We start from the raw sequence: 17,170 nt of genomic DNA on the forward strand, positions 1-17,170 counted from the left end.
TCAGAGATGCTGTTTGTAACTGGCACTCTGGTGGGGCAGATGCTCAATGGAAAACAGTAGCAAAACATCAGAGAAGTGGGCCAGAGCCTGTATTTCGTGTTTACCCTAAATGGAGTTTCTAAACTAATACGACTCTTACCTTTTGGCATAAGCACAGATATTGTCAATCAATGGACAGTTCTTCAGTGCTGCCTCTACTTTGCCCAGAGATACATATTCTCCTGCTTGTAGCTTTACCAAGTCTTTCTTACGATCTACGAGTTGAGGGGGAAGGGGGGAAAAAAAACCAACCTTGTTCCATCTGAATCACTTGCAAAGCCACTATATACGTATTCTGTGCAATGCTATGCAAGGTTCTTAATAAACATGAACTAAAGCATCTTATTACAGTTTTAAAGCAGCAATAGCAGTACATATTCTGCCGACTTCATAAAGGCTTCTGTAAGAAAGCTTATATAGCACTAGACTTCTTGTCACACAACTTGTATGGAAGTGATGGGGACTCTGATTTTAAAGCTTTGTAATTAATACCAAAAATTAATCTTGTATTTATTCTTTAAAGTCCATGTGGTAAATTTAGATAGTAATAATGTCACGGGAAACGGCACCCCTTCCAAACTTTTCCTACAGCTGTGAGGACCTTTGGGATGTGTTTTACGCTGTGATTCTGCAAGCAGGTAACCTTAAGTAGATTAGCCCTGGCAAAGCCAACAGGATTAATAGCACGCTTACAATTATGTTTAGCCAAGATCTTGTAATGGATTAAGATATGAAAAATTGAGGCCAACCTATGATCTGCAGACACCCATCTGGATGAAATTCCCCTATATCTCCTGTACAGAACCATCTCTGGCCATTCTCATCAACGGAGAACTCTTCTGTTGTCTTCTCTTGGTTTTTGAAGTATCCCATTGAGACATTAGGTCCACCGATTATGATTTCTCCTCTAGGATTAGGCTTGTCTTTATTAGTATAGCCCCCTGAAAAACAAGAAAATCCCCACACAATTATTTTTAACTTTCATATTCTGCAGCCAAGAAAATATTTGGAAACTTCAGCTTGAAGTTAATGCTCACTGCATCACAAACTGATTACTATTTTAAAAGATAAAGAACAGTAACTTCATGTGCTACACCTAGCTAAGCAGACAGGCAAAGAAACCAGCTAAGCCGTGGTGAAATTAGTTACTCTGAAATCAAAACGTTCAATACTCTCACCTTCTTGCCAGTCTCTCAATTTTATTTCACAACAGATAAGAGGAGCTCCAACTCTGCCAGTGCTGTAATCGGCAACTTGGGGAGAGAACAAGGAAGGAGACAAAGATTTTTGTCATTTGAAGTATAACTCAGAGCATAAATAAGGCAGCAGCTTATCTCAAGTTACTTTATTGCAGTTAAGAACTACAGCTATTTTGACTTTACAGAAAACCCTACCAAGCCCTCATAGGTATCTGTGTCTTTAATTATCTATTTCCAGAAGCATTTTAACTACCTTCTGTAATTGTTCCAGCTCCACATGTTTCTGTCAGTCCATAGCCTTGACCAACAGGACAGCAAAAACAGATGTTCATGAACCTTTGTGTTTGAGGCGAGAGTGGTGCTCCTCCAGAAAGCATCATACGGACATTCCCTCCCAGTAGTGCCTTTACTTTTTTAAACAGAAGTCTTGAAAGAAAGGAAAAAAAGCATTTGCAATAATTCACTTGGCTCACATTTTTAAAAAAAGACACAAGTCTGGACTACTTTAAAAATAACTTAATCATTCCCAGGTTTTAGTGGACAGCAGTGGTAATAAAAACCATTGCCTCTTGTGTAACCCTTGAGGATGGCAGAATTCCTTTCATTTAACTAAAAAAAACATTCCAATGTTATTACTTTAAAAAAAGGCATTTCAATGAAAACTAACTAGTCATCTGTTCTGAAGATGAGTCATTCCTACCATTAAATATCTTATTAATTTCCAGTAAAAACTTGAATTATTTCAGTTAGTCATTCAATGACATTTGCTGTCTGACGTCAGACAGCTTAGATGATTATTCTCTTAGACTGTCTTAAGAAATCACAAGAAAGGTAACCTTGGACTGGGAATTATACTTACACATTACACAGAGGTGCATCGTATCCCCTCTTGATTTGTTCCAGTTTGTAGTCATAGCCTATCTTGAACAGAGTTCTCTGAATATAGTTCATCTCTTGAACTTTACTCATGACGTTTTTGTAAATTCTGTCCATTATTTCCTAGAAAGTGTTAAAAAGACCAAGGAAAATTACCACATAGACTAGCATGCATAAATAAAGTTCCATGCTAAAAAGAAAACAAAAACCCTATTATTATTCCTTTAAAGCAGGTAATACAGTAAGAGGGGAAATGCCTGCATCATTGGTTAGGCAATGCTTAGCTGTAATGCTGTTAATATGTGATCAGTTAGTCAATTTATAGACTGTTGCAGCTTGGAGCTATTTGAAATGAGTGCGATGAAGTATTGAAAATGCAGGAGAAAACTGGCTTAGCCTGACTTTTCTCCATTCACTTTTTTCTCCTCACACCAGTATTGCTACGAGAGAACCCTCACGCTGGAGACTACACCTTATATTAGAAAACTTGCCTTGAATCAGGCAGGCAGGTAAGTCAAGGGCAAATGGTTGAGTAACCATCTTCAGGCATACTGCAGTAGCTCATAGAACCACTTGCTTCTGTACAAACGGCTTTCTAAACCTCAGATTTGGTTTTAAAATAACTCCCTCCCCCCATTCTGAAGGGGTCTTCGCCATCAACCACAGATACAGACCTTGGGTAACACGCCATAGCGTAATAAAACTTGCTACATTCTGTTGCTTACGTTATCGATAACGCCTTAACCTGTACTTAAAAGGGGACAAACTGATTTAGAAAACTTTGAATTCAAGTTAAGCAGAATCTCTTCGCTACAGGCTGGTATATGCCCTGCAAGGTTTATCATGCTTAGGAGTCCTGGTGCCGTACTTCATGCACGGCATCTGGCACGCACCAGGAATGAACTATGAGATTTCCTTTCTCCACCTCCTTTTCCAACAGAAGCTGTTCAACTTCCAAGGCAATGTGGCTGCAGTAATTCCAGTTACCCAACACCCCCCCCCCCCCAATTCTGTCACAGACAAATCAGTTTCCATTAAAATAACAAGCTTATGATCGCTACAATACACAGAACTTAAAATAAATAGTGTTCAGACTGGTGAAGTATTTAACAGAAGTTGAAGGATTGGCTCCTTCAGGTTTGTTACAGAGCACAAGGCTTTGAAGTATGTGTGCTTTCTAACTAAAGTTAAAATTGAAAAGAAAGCTATGAAAATTATTTACTTTGAAATATTGGAGATCAAAATACTCAAGTCTTGTTAGAAACCGCTCTCATCAGTGTTTTTGATTAGTTCCTTCAACTCTTCATGACTGGGATTTAGACAAACTAGAATTTCAGAAAAACACTGTAAACTCTTTCCAGCCCAGTTTACCTGCAGAATCTCATCTAGTATTTCCAAAAGGCAGACAATTATCTTAAAGCAGAATTAATTGTAACTTTCTGGAAGACTACAGGGGCATGATAAGGAATTAATAACCCTTATCACAATGTTCTGATTGAGTCAAATATTTAGAAGTATTTGTGTCTCTGGATTCTGTTATTTTCCATTTCATTCCTTATACGTTCTAATCACTGCTCATGTTTTTATTGTCAAAACATCATAACAAGACATAGTTCTAGGGAGAGAAATACTTATTGGATGCTGTGTAAGTGTTGTTCCCACGAGGGCTTCCTGAAGGTGGTTCTTGTTTGCTGTAGATGGCTGAACCTGGTCCAGGTTGAGCCTGTATGCTACCAGTTGCAATTTTATTTTTTCTCTGCTCAGTTCTTTCTGGTAGTAAGTCTGTAGAATCAAGGCATTTAGGTGGGGTTCCGCATTATCACTGTTCCGCAGTTTGTTCGTATGAAGCTGTCTGCATGGATTTACCAGAGTTTTCTTGCACATGCACAAAATATAGTCCTTCCAAGAGGGATTACGACTGTATTTAAAATTTACGCTGTTTTTGCCAGCAGTCTAGCATTTGAATTTCCCTCCAGAAATAAATTTAAGTGGTTATTTTCCAAAAAGCTGGGGTTCTCAGACATATTAGTTTTTACTTGGTTAATTATTAAGAATAAGACCACACCTATATACATATATATGATTATAATTTTACAAAACAAAAGTTGCAAGTGAATAACTGATTTAAAAGCTCGTGGCTATTCCCAAAAGATGCTGCAGAACAACCACATCCAACTCACTATTCTTTAATGAGATGAAACCCTCCTACTCACCCACCACCACCATGTGGCAAAAGCTGGTGCCACCCGTTTTACGAGCCACAGATGTGATACGATCATAAAAGCAGCACGTGTGATCGCAGGACATACGAGGAAGGCTTTTGCATTAGAAAGACGCGCACGTTTGTGTACGTTTCAGATAGCGCTAAGACCTTGTGGAATGCAGAAGCCTGGTCGCCCAAAGACCAATGTAAGCTACAGAAGCAGCAGGAGTTACTGTCTCCTCATCGTTTTTTCTTATAAGAGGAGACTAAGCAGGGCCTGCTTACCCTAAGAAGAGCAAGAGAGGCTTAGCCTAAGTGTGACCTTGGAGACAAGCAGCTGAAATCGAGCACCACAACAACTACGGCAGCGCGGCTTAACTTGCTTCTGTAACTCAGCCAAAAGCCCCTGTCTTAAAGCATCCACCTTAGCCGAGGCCACCCTGCTTTCTCCCTGTGCAAACAGGGCTTTCAGCCGGTGAATGCCAAAGACCTTCTGTAGCCTGGTGTTCCGTCAGTAGCCCAGTACAACATCACCTGCAACTATTAAAACACATTTACAGTTTTGGATCAAAGAGGGTCCTGGCTTTAGCATGCGTATATTCTCGTGCCCATCCGCAGCATCAGCACTCGGGTCAAGCAATGACAACTGGAATGTCTATATTCCGCTTTTTTCCTGTTAGTAACAGTGACTTACACATGAAGAGGAAAAACTGTTAGTAAATAGATTTTTCGAGCATGAACAAGATAGCATCATTTTTTTGCTAACCATATCTGCTTCTGCATACTTACAGGCACAGCTGCCATCAGTGTAGGCTTAAGCACAGTACAGTCTCCTTTGCTTCCCTTCTTAATTTTACTTGACTGTAATAAAGAAAAAATGTCAATTTATGAAGCTGAAAACCAAGCTGTTTAGAAAAGGACTAAAAAAAGAGATAAATTGTATTTAATTTAATATTTAAGAACATGTATTATTTTTATATTTTAAAATATTTTATTACATCTATATTCTACCTATAGACAGATCTATATCTAATATACTATTTTAAATTTGATAATATTCATTCTATAAAGATTTTAAAATGTTAAAAAAAAATAAGAGAGATATATTATGTAATTTGTTTAAATCTCTTCCCTTGTCCCTCAAAAAAAAACCCAAAACATTTCACGCATAACTTATTTTTCCCCTGTGATGGAAAAAGTAACAATTAACAACTGCTCCAACCAAAGCACTAGATGTGCTACAAGCCCAACCTGGTGAAGTCCACTTTGTACATCTTTCTCTCACGTCCTCCCTCTAGCACTTGCCTTCTCCTCCACCTTCCTCCAGGAGCTGCTTTTGCCTGATCCGATCTCTACACCAGCAAAATGTCCAGAAGCATTCTTTTCCAGCTTAATTTGCTCTTAATTTGTTCTGATTTATCTTAATTGTTAAATAGAAGAAGCAAAGAGCTAAACAGAAGATCTACAATAACTGGATAAAGAACTGATAAGGTGAGACCAAAAACTTAAAATCACTTTAAACACCCTTACGTTCAGCTAATCTATTAACAGCTGTTCTTATCCTGATACCCAGTGGATAATGCCATACGCATTTATCAGGTTTTCTTTTAGATTTCCTAAGTACTGTAAAGGTTTTAATGAGATTTATATGGTATGACCTGCTGCTATAGTTAACCAGGGATGTCCATTTGCATCATTTTTTGAAAAAAAAAAAGTTACATTTCTGACGTGTGCCATATGTATCGTTTCCTTAATGAAAGAGGACAGCTGAGCAAGAGGAACGCAGACCACAGAGCACATTTAAGCTTCCCCCGCCTCCTCACCTGATCTGATAGGGTGAGTGGAGAGGAATAGCCGATCCTGCAGCCGTAAGTGATGCACGAAATTTCTGCTGTCAATTCCAGTACATGGGCCAGAGGTAAATAACCAATGTAAGTATCCTTGGGTCTAGGAAAGGAAAGGATTATCTAATGAACAATGACGCACAAGCGGACTGAAAATACTGTTTAACAGTTTTATGGCGTGCCTAGTTATTACTTTTTTTAAAGACCTGGATCACAAGTGAAGCTTATTCTTCTACACACAAGAAGGGCATGATCTCAAACCACAGTTTATAAACAAAATGGGGCAAATCCTACCTTACCGAAATCAGTATGGATTACAGGATTTGCCTTATTTTCTAGGAAATGCAAAGATTCCTTAGTGCTCTACTGCTATTTCCTCTCCTTGTGGGAGATTTCATCCCGGGAATGAAATTAAGGATGAAATCACTATATTAAAATAATCACCAATGATTTACAAATCCTTGACAGGCATCATAACATCTCCTTCCAAAATAGTTTAGTACGAAGAGAGCTGATCACTGAAGTACTGAGGCTTATTTCAGGAAATAGTTTCTTAGAGATTTTCAGCAAGAAACTCAGAGCTGTCACTTAGGAGAAGCTTTCAGCATCGAGTCAGAACTGGTTTTATATCCTATCACAAAAGGAGTTTAGTAGTGCAGCTTATTTCAGCTATTAAACCCTTTGTGAATGCTGTGACAAACACACCCACATTCTTGAAAAATTTCCTTAAAATATTAGTGTCAGGGAATTTGCAATTGGTTTTACTATTGTCAATACAGAACTTGTTACTCTTCTGCTCATTTATCAAGTGTACTTGAGCAGATTCTGCAGCGTGTGTTCTCCATCCAACAGCGATGTCTCTAGACCAATGGAAGTGGCAGGCTCTGACATACTTCCTCAAGTGATTCTAGCTGCCTGAAAACATCTGAAAAAACAAAACCTCCCAAGTCTGTCTAGAGGAGGAAGCTCCTTATCTGGCAGCATCTGATGCACAAGAGTGCAAAAATCCATCACCGACCTGAAGCTGAGGGTAATAATGAAAAAAAGGAGAAACAGCACATGAGACAAGAGCTGGAAGGGAATCCTTTAGAGCCAACAGGGTAAGTTCACAAACACCACATATACTTCTTATAAATTAGTGGGCTCACAAAATGAAGAAATTTGATAACACCTGATGCCAGCAACAAACTTTCTATAAACTCGCGTACTTTTGGAGGCTCTGTTTTATCTCTCTGCACACGTGACATGGGGTAAGTGGTTCTTACCCCAGCCCAGGTATTCTCTCGCACTGTCCCGTCATTCCAGCTATTAAGTTCTTATGCATCATCATCACTCCTTTAGGTCTCCCAGTAGAGCCACTGGTGTACATTACTAAAGCCAAGTCTGTAGGAACAGGTCTGCTCGGCAGAACGCTTGCTACAAAATGCAGGAGAAAAATCGTTATTAATTCTTCTCTACCTCCTAAATTGTTATTTCTGTAATGAATCAATGCGAAAACATCTGTAATGAACCAGTGTGAAACAAGGTGCTTCAGCAAAGGCGAGCACACTGTGGTCAGTGGTGGATGCGAAGTCAGTGGTGAAGAGAGTAGAGGTCTGTTTTTAAAAGGAAGTGAGGGAGGGCAGGTTGTGAAAGGGGTGTGTAGATGCCCAGATACTTGCCCATCTGGGTGATACTTTTGCCGTTATGTCTTATAGCTGACCTAAAGTTTCATTAAAAAAACCCTTCTGAAGACCAAGTAAACCTGTCACAGGGAGAAATACAGTCCTGGAGAGAAACAACAGGTTGAAGAAAAAAAAAACCCAAAACCAAAAACCCACCCCAAAAAGCTACAAGTCAGCTTTTCTGTCAATCACGCTTCCAAAGCCAAGGTTGTAGAGCTAAGACTTCTCTTGTTTTCCTTTTTTTTTTTTTTTTTTAATGCATCTTCCTCAGGTAAGCTGCTAGTTAGTGGAAAAGCAGTAAGCTTGCAACGCTTGGCTTTTGATTTTTCTTTTAATCCCTTGCCATTTATTCTTATGACGAAAATTATTAGCTTTCATGGCTTGCACAGCTAGAGAGACAGCAGAAGTATCAGCAAGGGAAACAGGCTTTTTAGGAAAATGAAAAGTGCAGGCCAATAAGTAGAGATTTTTAAAGTTTATTAAAAATTTTTAAGTTTAAAGCCAGAAGATGAACCGGAAATCTGCCACTGCCTGTGTTTTAGAGCCCTGCATGGGTGGGGCTTATTCTGCTATGCATCCCTCTTAACCTAGGTCTGATTTCACTGTGAAAGTTGCTTGATTAGTTCCCTGTGAAGTGATTCACTTACAGTTTTCTGGTTTGGCTCCCAGCTCTTCTACTGCCTGCATACTATGAATCTCCACATTTTCAGGGTATTCTGATTTATTGATAGTCTTCTTGTCCACATAAATGATATGTTTAAGACAGGAGACTTGTGGCAATGCAGTCTATGGAAAAGACACCAAATTTTTAGTACCGTCTGCACTGTGAAATTATTATAGGGTTGCTTGCAAGCAGGTGAAGCTGGTACCAAATTACCTTAAGTTTGCTCTCAAGAAGTTCTATGCTAGTGATCAGATATGATGCTCCACACTCATTGAGACCATAGGTCACTGCATCTTCACCCAGGGTGGCATACAACGTAACCACTGTTACGGTAAGGGGAGAGAGAACATGAAAGAAATGTTAAAGTAATACCAAATGCAAAAGCTCTTGCTTTAGCTCACTGGAAAGCACTGCAGGAGGAGCGGGCAGGGGCATCAAATTAGCTCAATGGGGAATTTTCTAATTTGGAAACAGAACAGCTTTTAGTTTTTCCACCTCAGAAATCTATGCCTCAAGAGACCTCTGTAATGGTGAGGACAGTTGTATTGGAAGTGTTTCTTTACCAAGAGGGTGGTCAACACTAGAACAGGAGTCCTATAGAGGTGGTCGGTGCCCCAGGCCTGTCAGTGTTTAAGAGGCATTTGGACAATGCCCTTAATACCACACACTAACTTTTGGGCAGCCCTGAATTGGGTCAGGCAGTTGGACTAGATGGCTGTTGTAGGTCCCCTCCAACTGAAAGAGCCTGTTCGGTTCTACAGAAGAGGAGAAAGCATTAAAACAAAGAAATCCACCAATAACGCCCTAAGCAATCCCACAGTAAGCCACCGAGACCATGTGTTCTGCCCCTGAGCCCTTTGCAACCAGAACTCAGGGGGAGAGGCAGCCACTCTACACATCGCAGGGCACCAGTCACGGCTTATTAGAGGCTTATGCGCCTCTACAAGCAGCTTTTTCAGCATTGTCAGCTACTTTGCTTGCTCCTGTGAAATTATTGATGGGGGCAAGGCAAAGAATCAGGCTGTTGCTAGATTATTTTTAACCCTGACTGGCTACAGTGACGCCATTAAGTGCCTCACAGGCACCAAGGACTTCACCTCTTCCCATCATCTCTCTGCTGAAAAAAAATCCCTCCCTTTAGTCCTGCCTGCTATCTCAAACTCTAACCTCCAAAGAGCACTAGAGGAATGTAATGTTCCTGTGAAATAGGATTCATGTGGAAGGGACAAAAAGAGAGTAATGTTATATAGCTGATTCTCCCTGCCTCTCAAAGCACGAGGCTCCAAGACCGAATGAACCATCCTCTCCTACTTCAACAGCAGTGTCAGCTCTTCCAGTATCGCCCTTAAACAGCCCCTCTGCATACTCTACTGCACGACCTGCTCCTTGCTCAGTCAGCTACTACTACTAATACTGGAAGAAGAAGAGGCAGCCTAGTGCAAGCAAAAACACAAGGGGGCAATAAAAATAAGCTCTGGGTGTGTGTGTGCAGACCGGGCACGTGAGTGCACAGTAACCTTTGCCACTTCATTGAGAAGTTTGTGTGCATTAAGTCGGATTATGGATTTTTGACGGCTAATTGTAATGAACTTGAGCAGCTTAATGTCACCAAAAACCCCTCAGACCAGCATATGATTTTGATTACTATTCTTTTCTAATAACCATTTCATGCTTCAGATGCATAAGTCAGGATACAGACAGAAAATACTATAAACACATTTCACATTTTTGGGGGAGAAACGCAACTACTGACATCTTCAGAGTATTTGAAAAAAAAAACAAAAACTGAACAGCAACTGTACTGTTTGGTCATTCTAACAGCTAGAACATTACTACAATAAAATCAGAGAACGCAGTCTCACAATTCCGAGCAAGTTAATTTTAGGGATCTCCGCAATGCATAGAAGAGGCTGGAAACTTCTAAGAATCAGACTATAGGCAGACTAAGTTTATGAAATTCTTATACCATCAGTGATAGGATTGGCAGATTCAAAGTACTTAACAGCCAAACCAGTGCTGAGAAATGGTTCTAAAATACATTAGAAGCAAACAAGTTCAGCACTCACGAGGAAAGTTGTACTTGAAGCAGGTGAGAGCTGCAATGATCCATTCTGCTCGGGTCTCACAGAATATGACCACAGTACTCTTTGGGGTTAGTCCCAGGGCAGTCAGTCCGCTCCCCAAGCAATTCACCTTCTCATTTACTTCTTCATAGGATAACCATCTATAAGTTCCTAAAATTAACTGGTGGTTTAAAAAAAAAATTAAATTGTGATGACAAGAAGCTGCTGGTACAGCTCTACAAGCTTATGTGAGTCGGTGCATAACACCATAAGTACACAGGCTGCCATTCATTAAACAACAACAAAATTGCTTTCACTTTTCTTGAAGTAGAATAAATAGTGCATCCTGTAGTGCATGTTGTCCTTTAGCTGCTATAAAATGGATATTTTATATCGTAAGATGATGATTAAGGAAGACCTCTAAGGAGACCTCTGTTGCTGAGGGAAGATGAAAAGCAGCTCAAAACCAAATCAGAACGAAGTACGAAATCATAAGTTTTACCTTTTTGAACACTTTTCCATTCGGCTGCATTTCATTTTCTTCACTCAGTATTTCTCTGGTCCCAAGACAGTCCTTCTTCCCAAACTTTGCTAAAGCATGGTCAAACAGCTTGTCCAACGTGTCTGCTCCAGGAATGTTTATGTTTGCTAGTGAGTCAAGATGAGTGACAGAACGGTACGGGCTTCCAGGTTTGTCCGAGATGGGTTTAGCTTTTAAACGTTTTGCCATAGCCTTTTTCTTCTTAGCATTGGTAAGAAAATACCATGGAATAAATACAAGCATACTGTAGACAGATATTAACAAGTACACAGGCAGCAAGAGAATGGCATGTACTTCTACCCTAAATTTCATTGCAGGTATTTAAAAAACAAAATCTCTTATGGTGTTCTGAAGCAGGCAAGAGCAAAGCAGCAGCGCAGTGTGGCGTAGGAAGAAGCAACAGTAAGTGAAGCTTATGTAGTTCTGTTTCAGAGCAGCTGCTAAAATTTTAGTAACCTTTGAGAGCCAACAGTGGACACCTGTGGGTGAAGACCAGAGCCAAGCAGAGAGCAGGAGAAAAAAAAAGAAAAAAGAATTAAATTAGTAATATTACAGTCAGTCCATTAGTTTTAGTCCTTCTAAGAGTTCACTTCAAATGCATCAGGAGAAAGGAGACTGAAGTAACCGATCTGAGGCGTGTACACTGCACGACAGAGCAGTGTACTGCTCTGAAGACGAAAGGATGAATCTTTCCCATGCTTGTTTGTTGCATCCACAAATATTTACTTTTCAAAGACTTTTCCCCACTATCTCTGTTTGAATAGGTCAGGGCTGTTGAGATGGAGACTGTCCTTCGCATGACAATATTGTGTTTAAGCTACTTGAGTAATGCTACAATTGCATAATTATGGGAAAGGTCAACAGTTGTTTTCCCCCTAAATATTTGTACTACACAGAAAAGATACAGTAGGTTTCTTTACTGCTTTGCAGAATATCATATCAATTTACATTCAGATTAAAACATATCTTGACACAAAGTCCTCAAAACTCTACAAGTTGTAATCTAAAACCTATTCCAAAACTGCTTTATTAACTTCACCCCAGCAACTGCATTTTTAATCTATTACTTTCCAATTACGAACGTCAGACTCTTGGAAAGGGCTTACACAGATCTGCTTTTCCCCCCTCCAAAAACTACTTCAACATATGCATTTCAGAACTCCAGGTATGGAAAATGGAATCCAATTTGACCAATTTAAAATAAAGCACAATTTGGCAAGATTTGGTCTGCATGTTAAAAATCTTTCCCCATTAAGGAGAACTAGGCCTGAATAAAGACTGAAGGCGAGTGGGAGAAAAACAAAAGCATCGTAGCAAACCACAGCTGTGGCTAGCCCGCTGGTCTGTAACTAGCCAGCACTGGCATGTAAAAGACTCAGGTTCTTATCTTCATCTGGACGGCACGCAAACGTGGCATGCAAACACCTCATGAATGATGCACACAGCAGGCAAAACAAAAGGCAAAGGTGCACTAGCAGAAGAGCAGCGCCTCCGACACGCAGGCAGCGCGTAAGGCTGACTGGCTTATTGCAAAGCCCAGTCCTTCACGGACAGAATCTGATAAGCAGAACAAATGTGAATAGGGAAATTTTCAGGGCTCCATCAAGAATGAAAAGAACATGGGCACACCTCAAAATGTACCTTTATTACGCTATCTGCCACCCTCAGGTGATGAGGGGGGCTACAATTAACATCTCACGTTAAACAAGACAACGGCTACTAAAAACATAACAGAAATCTATTAATAGCTTGTTGGATTTTTTAAGTGAGAATTCCAACATCTGCAGTAGCCAATATCAAGAGCATTTAATGTAATGTAAGATTAAGAGATCTGCAGGTACTTAAAACGACACGATCACCACATTATTTTTTTAAATTAAATCTATAGACTAAAATTACCATTGAATGACAGTATAATGTACTAAACTAAGCTCAGGCATGTTAAAAAAATATATTCTGCATACTTCTTTTTACAAAAAGAGAATCCTACATTGTTTTCAAAACATATATGCTTATTCTGCTCGAGTTAACCTCATCATCACCAACTGCTCAGCAATCAAACCTCACCAGAAGAGATGTCATCTTACCTCCCCTAAGCTCCAGTTCTCTAAAATGAAGATTTACTGGTTTATATTACAAATCTTGTATGATATTTTCACCACAGTTAATTCAGTGCTCCAGAAGCAGCAGTTGAGCTTGCATTTAAAGCAAAAGCCAGCCATCGTGCTAAGACTACAGTAAGGAAACTTCAGTGCATGCCCACCGTTAGACACAACGCTACGTGTTAAAATAAACCCCATGGAGACTCTCATGCTCTCCACCTTCCAACAAAAAACATACGACCGGATACAATGACTTGGATAAAAAGTGACTTATGGGATTAACGCAAACAATTTAATATAATGAGACAGCAGTACAGCTTTTACTCAGGCTGAGCAGTAGCTTTTTCAGAAGTAGTCCGACTGGTAAAACCACTGGTCGCTAATGATCAAGAACTGACTAATTTAGAAGAGGAGGAGAGGAATGGGCTCATATTTACTTAAATTCTTCAGCCAATGTTCTGGACTGACCAATACTATAAAAAGACATTTATTTTAACTTTTCAATTCAATTTAACCTTCTGTACATTAATTTTATAAATTATATTTAAGCACTTCTGTGGCTCGTATTACACTGAACAACCACAAAATTTTCAGAGTATTTTCTGTCTCCGTGTTATTACAACAGATACAAAGAACTGAAAATCATATGTTCACACATTGATTTGCTCGCTGCTTTCTAATTAAATCTATATTGACTAATGGTATCTATTAATATATCCTTATTGCAATTATCTCATCCTTCCACTGCTATTTTCCACTCTTTCTTATTGCATCTGTGCAATAGCGAATTGAACTGAAGTCTCTGCGGTAAGAGCTGTCCCTTTTTTTACCATATCTAAAAGGATGGGGACCTGCTCCTCTCGTCATCTAAGCACTGATGAGATGCGAATAACACCACGAATTATTAAAAAACCTCATCAGAATGTTCAAAATACTGCCTGAAATAATAATGATAAAAAAGTCCTAACGGGAAAGAATGTTTGTTTTGTCCTAAAACTGGCACCCTGCTGGAATCACTTCTAACTTTTGAATTAAGTGCACGTACAAACACACTTCGTGTGCTTGCATCCAGTTATGTTACTGCTCATATTAGCAAAAGTTAAGGGTTGCATTTCTTTCATTTTGTAATTTCAGATTTGTTTGAAATGCTTTTAAAAGTGTTTATAAAACAGATAACTTGGCTAATTTGTACACATTTGTGGTAAAGTGTTTCTATCTTGACAAAAATCAGCTGTAATTCTTAACAGAAATCAGTTGGAAACACTTAGTAAGTCCCAAAAAGACAAACTTGGCTTTTTCCTTTGAACATACTCATCTAAAAACTGTCACACACGCATACAGACACGCTCACAGAGAGGTATACTTACAAAGTATCTGACAGCGATGACTGAGGTTTTTTCAGTGTCAATTAGATCTATATTAAAACAGAAAAAGAGAAAGTATTAGAGGTTGGGAGTGTTAGGTTTTTTTTGCCTTGCAGAGGGAGGAATCTTTAGAATTTCTACCCTAATGCTCCTGAAAAAGAATAGCCTATGAATTTAGACAAAGGTGGCACCTACTACCCATACGAGAGGAGAGCAATGATATCAGAAAAGGCTAAGCTTGCAAATTACAATGGACAGATGAAGATGAAGCTACCCAGGAGGAGTTTAATTTTTATGTCTCCCCACCCCCATTTAAACATGTTCTGAATAAAGCTATGTAGAGGCTTCATTTAATTTAAAAAAAAAAAAAAAGAAGAAAAGGAAGAGAGACTTCCAGATTCCATATGGTCCATTATTCTGTCTCAGGGCAGAAGCAACAATCGATGGATCAGTATCAGTAGAAACATTAACTCAGGACTACCCGTAGCATACGCTGCCCAAAAGAGCCGTAAGGACCATGAAGTAGAGTTTGGGCACTGAGGTAGAAGGAGGGTTTACAGAACAGAAGCACGGTTATGTAGGCAGTGCAGCTTCACTGGTCCCACGGCCAGTGGAAAAAATAAAAGATGCCTATATGTAACTATACAGATATGGCTGCAAAAAATCTACTGCAAAATCGTTCCCTTGGACTACTTGGTTTTATACACAGAAAGCTTTTAACTGATGTTCAACCTAGTTATATTTTATTAGCCTTCCCCATAAGATTTCAATCAAGGTACCCGTTTTTACGGACTGAAACTGTGTTAAACATCCCTTATGAAATTCTCCTGCAATGTAGTAGGACTTACATGAAAAATTTCACAGTATCAAAATAAAACTGTTACGTAATACTAGAATGTTTAGAATCTGTATTTTATATTGACGTACTAAGTTCATCATTTTTCTCAGTTGTGCAATGTAACTACCCCATTTAGACGCTTATCTATCTCTTTTGGAAACAGCAAAACTTCCAGTTCCCGATGTAGGAAATGCACGTTCCCAGCAAGAGCAGTCAGTGTGCATCAGGCACCACTACAGTCTAAGCGAAAAACCACACCAAACTAGATGTAGACTCTCTCCTGGATGGCTGTTTTCAGCATCTCTGACGGATTTTCCTCAGGTGAATAAGCTTCTGGCAATTTTGAACTGGTACCTCTCTAGACTAGAGTTTGTTTATCATTTGCAATGATACGTTACAGTGTTTGTATTAGAAACCTCACTCATGAGGTAGTATTTTCCTTATTACTATTATATGCGGGGTTATTACAAAAATTCTATAGTGCAGGCTTATTACAGAAAACAAATACCCAATGCAAATGCTCATTCAAACACTGACACTGTATTTTATTGACTGCCACAGATGGGAGAGATATTCTTTGACTTTAATCTGACTTTTATATCCTCAATTAAAAGCTCCAGAGACAGATAACAGGCAACACTCTCTTCGTGTCCTGCAGCCAGGGCCATGGAACAAAGTCTGAAATAAGAGCACAGGTTCTCTTTGTTATTTTTTTTACTAATTCAACTGAAAATCTAAGAAAGAAGTGGCAACTAGTTTTTTTAATATAGAAAAATAGCTTTTAAATAGTCACAAAAGCTTATGAGATGAAGTAAGAGCAAAAGCGTGTGTGGGGAACAAGGAGAGGGTTTATGCCTCTGGAAGAGACTATTCACGGAGAAGGAAATGCCCTAATCTTCTCTGCATTTAACTATTCAAACAGAACAGAATCAATTTATCCAGCATTTGCACACACAACTAGAATTTCTAAGTATAACAAAACCTAAAGAAGTACCTGTGCCTAGAAATTTTATCCTATGCAGTTTAATTTTAATAAGGCAGCAAATAATCTTTGCTAGGAAAGGCTTTAATTAGCCCAAGTCCAAAACACTGTAAAGGTTTAATATTGAAAGTATATGAATAACAGTGTTTATTTTCCTTCCTCTTGAGTTAAAAGGCTGCCAGGGATCCAATTTACTATGTCGTAGCATGATTAGAAGAAAACATACTACTTTTTCAATCTACTTCAAACATTAACTGCAACTTTTAAAATGTTGTTTTCATTGTGTTAAGGAAAGCCTTCTAGTATGAAAGATGACATTAGACAGGAAAAGAGTAATATTCTAGTTTGTGAAGAAAATCTGGAAATCTGCAAAGCAAGTTGTTTAGTTGAAAAACACCACCAGCGGAAGTCCTGGATCCCCTGCGCCTGAGCTCTTGCCAGCTTCAAATGGAGACACAATTCTGGCTTTAGCACACGTACTCAGGGTTGACTCCCTTCAGGAAGTTCTGAAATCTTCCAAAATGATGCAGTATAAATAAGTAAGAACTATTTCCAGAATATCTCCAGCATTCAGGCAGATCTAAACATTTTAGCAACCACAGTAAAGATTCACCTTTTTTGAGTGGAAAGTTGGTCCTACACAGTGAAAAAAAACTCATGAGTTGACCAGAATGAGTGTGTTGGTTGTAAGTTACAGTTGGTTTTTGAAAGGGAATTTAAGCAGTATCTAGTACTCCTGAATTTGTTCCAGCAGCAGAGAGGCTAGGATTTCAAAAATAAATTATAGGAAA

At 39.1% G+C, this 17,170-nt stretch overlaps 1 protein-coding gene across 5 annotated transcripts in view; it reads right to left on the bottom strand.

The window, feature by feature from the left end:
• Positions 1 to 17,170, bottom strand: part of ACSL4 (acyl-CoA synthetase long chain family member 4) — a 49,690-nt gene that overhangs the window by 5,190 nt on the left and 27,330 nt on the right. For 3 of the 5 annotated variants that reach the window (XM_075107229.1, XM_075107225.1, XM_075107228.1), the window contains 13 exons: positions 14,563 to 14,609; positions 11,055 to 11,294; positions 10,556 to 10,733; positions 8,703 to 8,812; positions 8,473 to 8,611; positions 7,427 to 7,577; positions 6,141 to 6,264; positions 5,107 to 5,178; positions 2,098 to 2,237; positions 1,492 to 1,664; positions 1,218 to 1,292; positions 789 to 980; positions 140 to 254 (listed from right to left, as the gene is read on the bottom strand). In XM_075107229.1, the coding sequence (XP_074963330.1) occupies positions 140 to 254; positions 789 to 980; positions 1,218 to 1,292; positions 1,492 to 1,664; positions 2,098 to 2,237; positions 5,107 to 5,178; positions 6,141 to 6,264; positions 7,427 to 7,577; positions 8,473 to 8,611; positions 8,703 to 8,812; positions 10,556 to 10,733; positions 11,055 to 11,282 (1,697 nt within the window). In that variant the 5' untranslated portion in view covers positions 11,283 to 11,294; positions 14,563 to 14,609. The remainder of the gene's footprint in view (positions 1 to 139; positions 255 to 788; positions 981 to 1,217; positions 1,293 to 1,491; positions 1,665 to 2,097; positions 2,238 to 5,106; positions 5,179 to 6,140; positions 6,265 to 7,426; positions 7,578 to 8,472; positions 8,612 to 8,702; positions 8,813 to 10,555; positions 10,734 to 11,054; positions 11,295 to 14,562; positions 14,610 to 17,170) is intronic. The other 2 variants (XM_075107230.1, XM_075107227.1) reach the window with 1 other exon arrangement.

Source organism: Phalacrocorax aristotelis, chromosome 11 (genome assembly GCF_949628215.1).
Source record: "Phalacrocorax aristotelis chromosome 11, bGulAri2.1, whole genome shotgun sequence".
In the NCBI taxonomy this organism is placed as follows: Eukaryota; Metazoa; Chordata; class Aves; order Suliformes; family Phalacrocoracidae; genus Phalacrocorax; species Phalacrocorax aristotelis.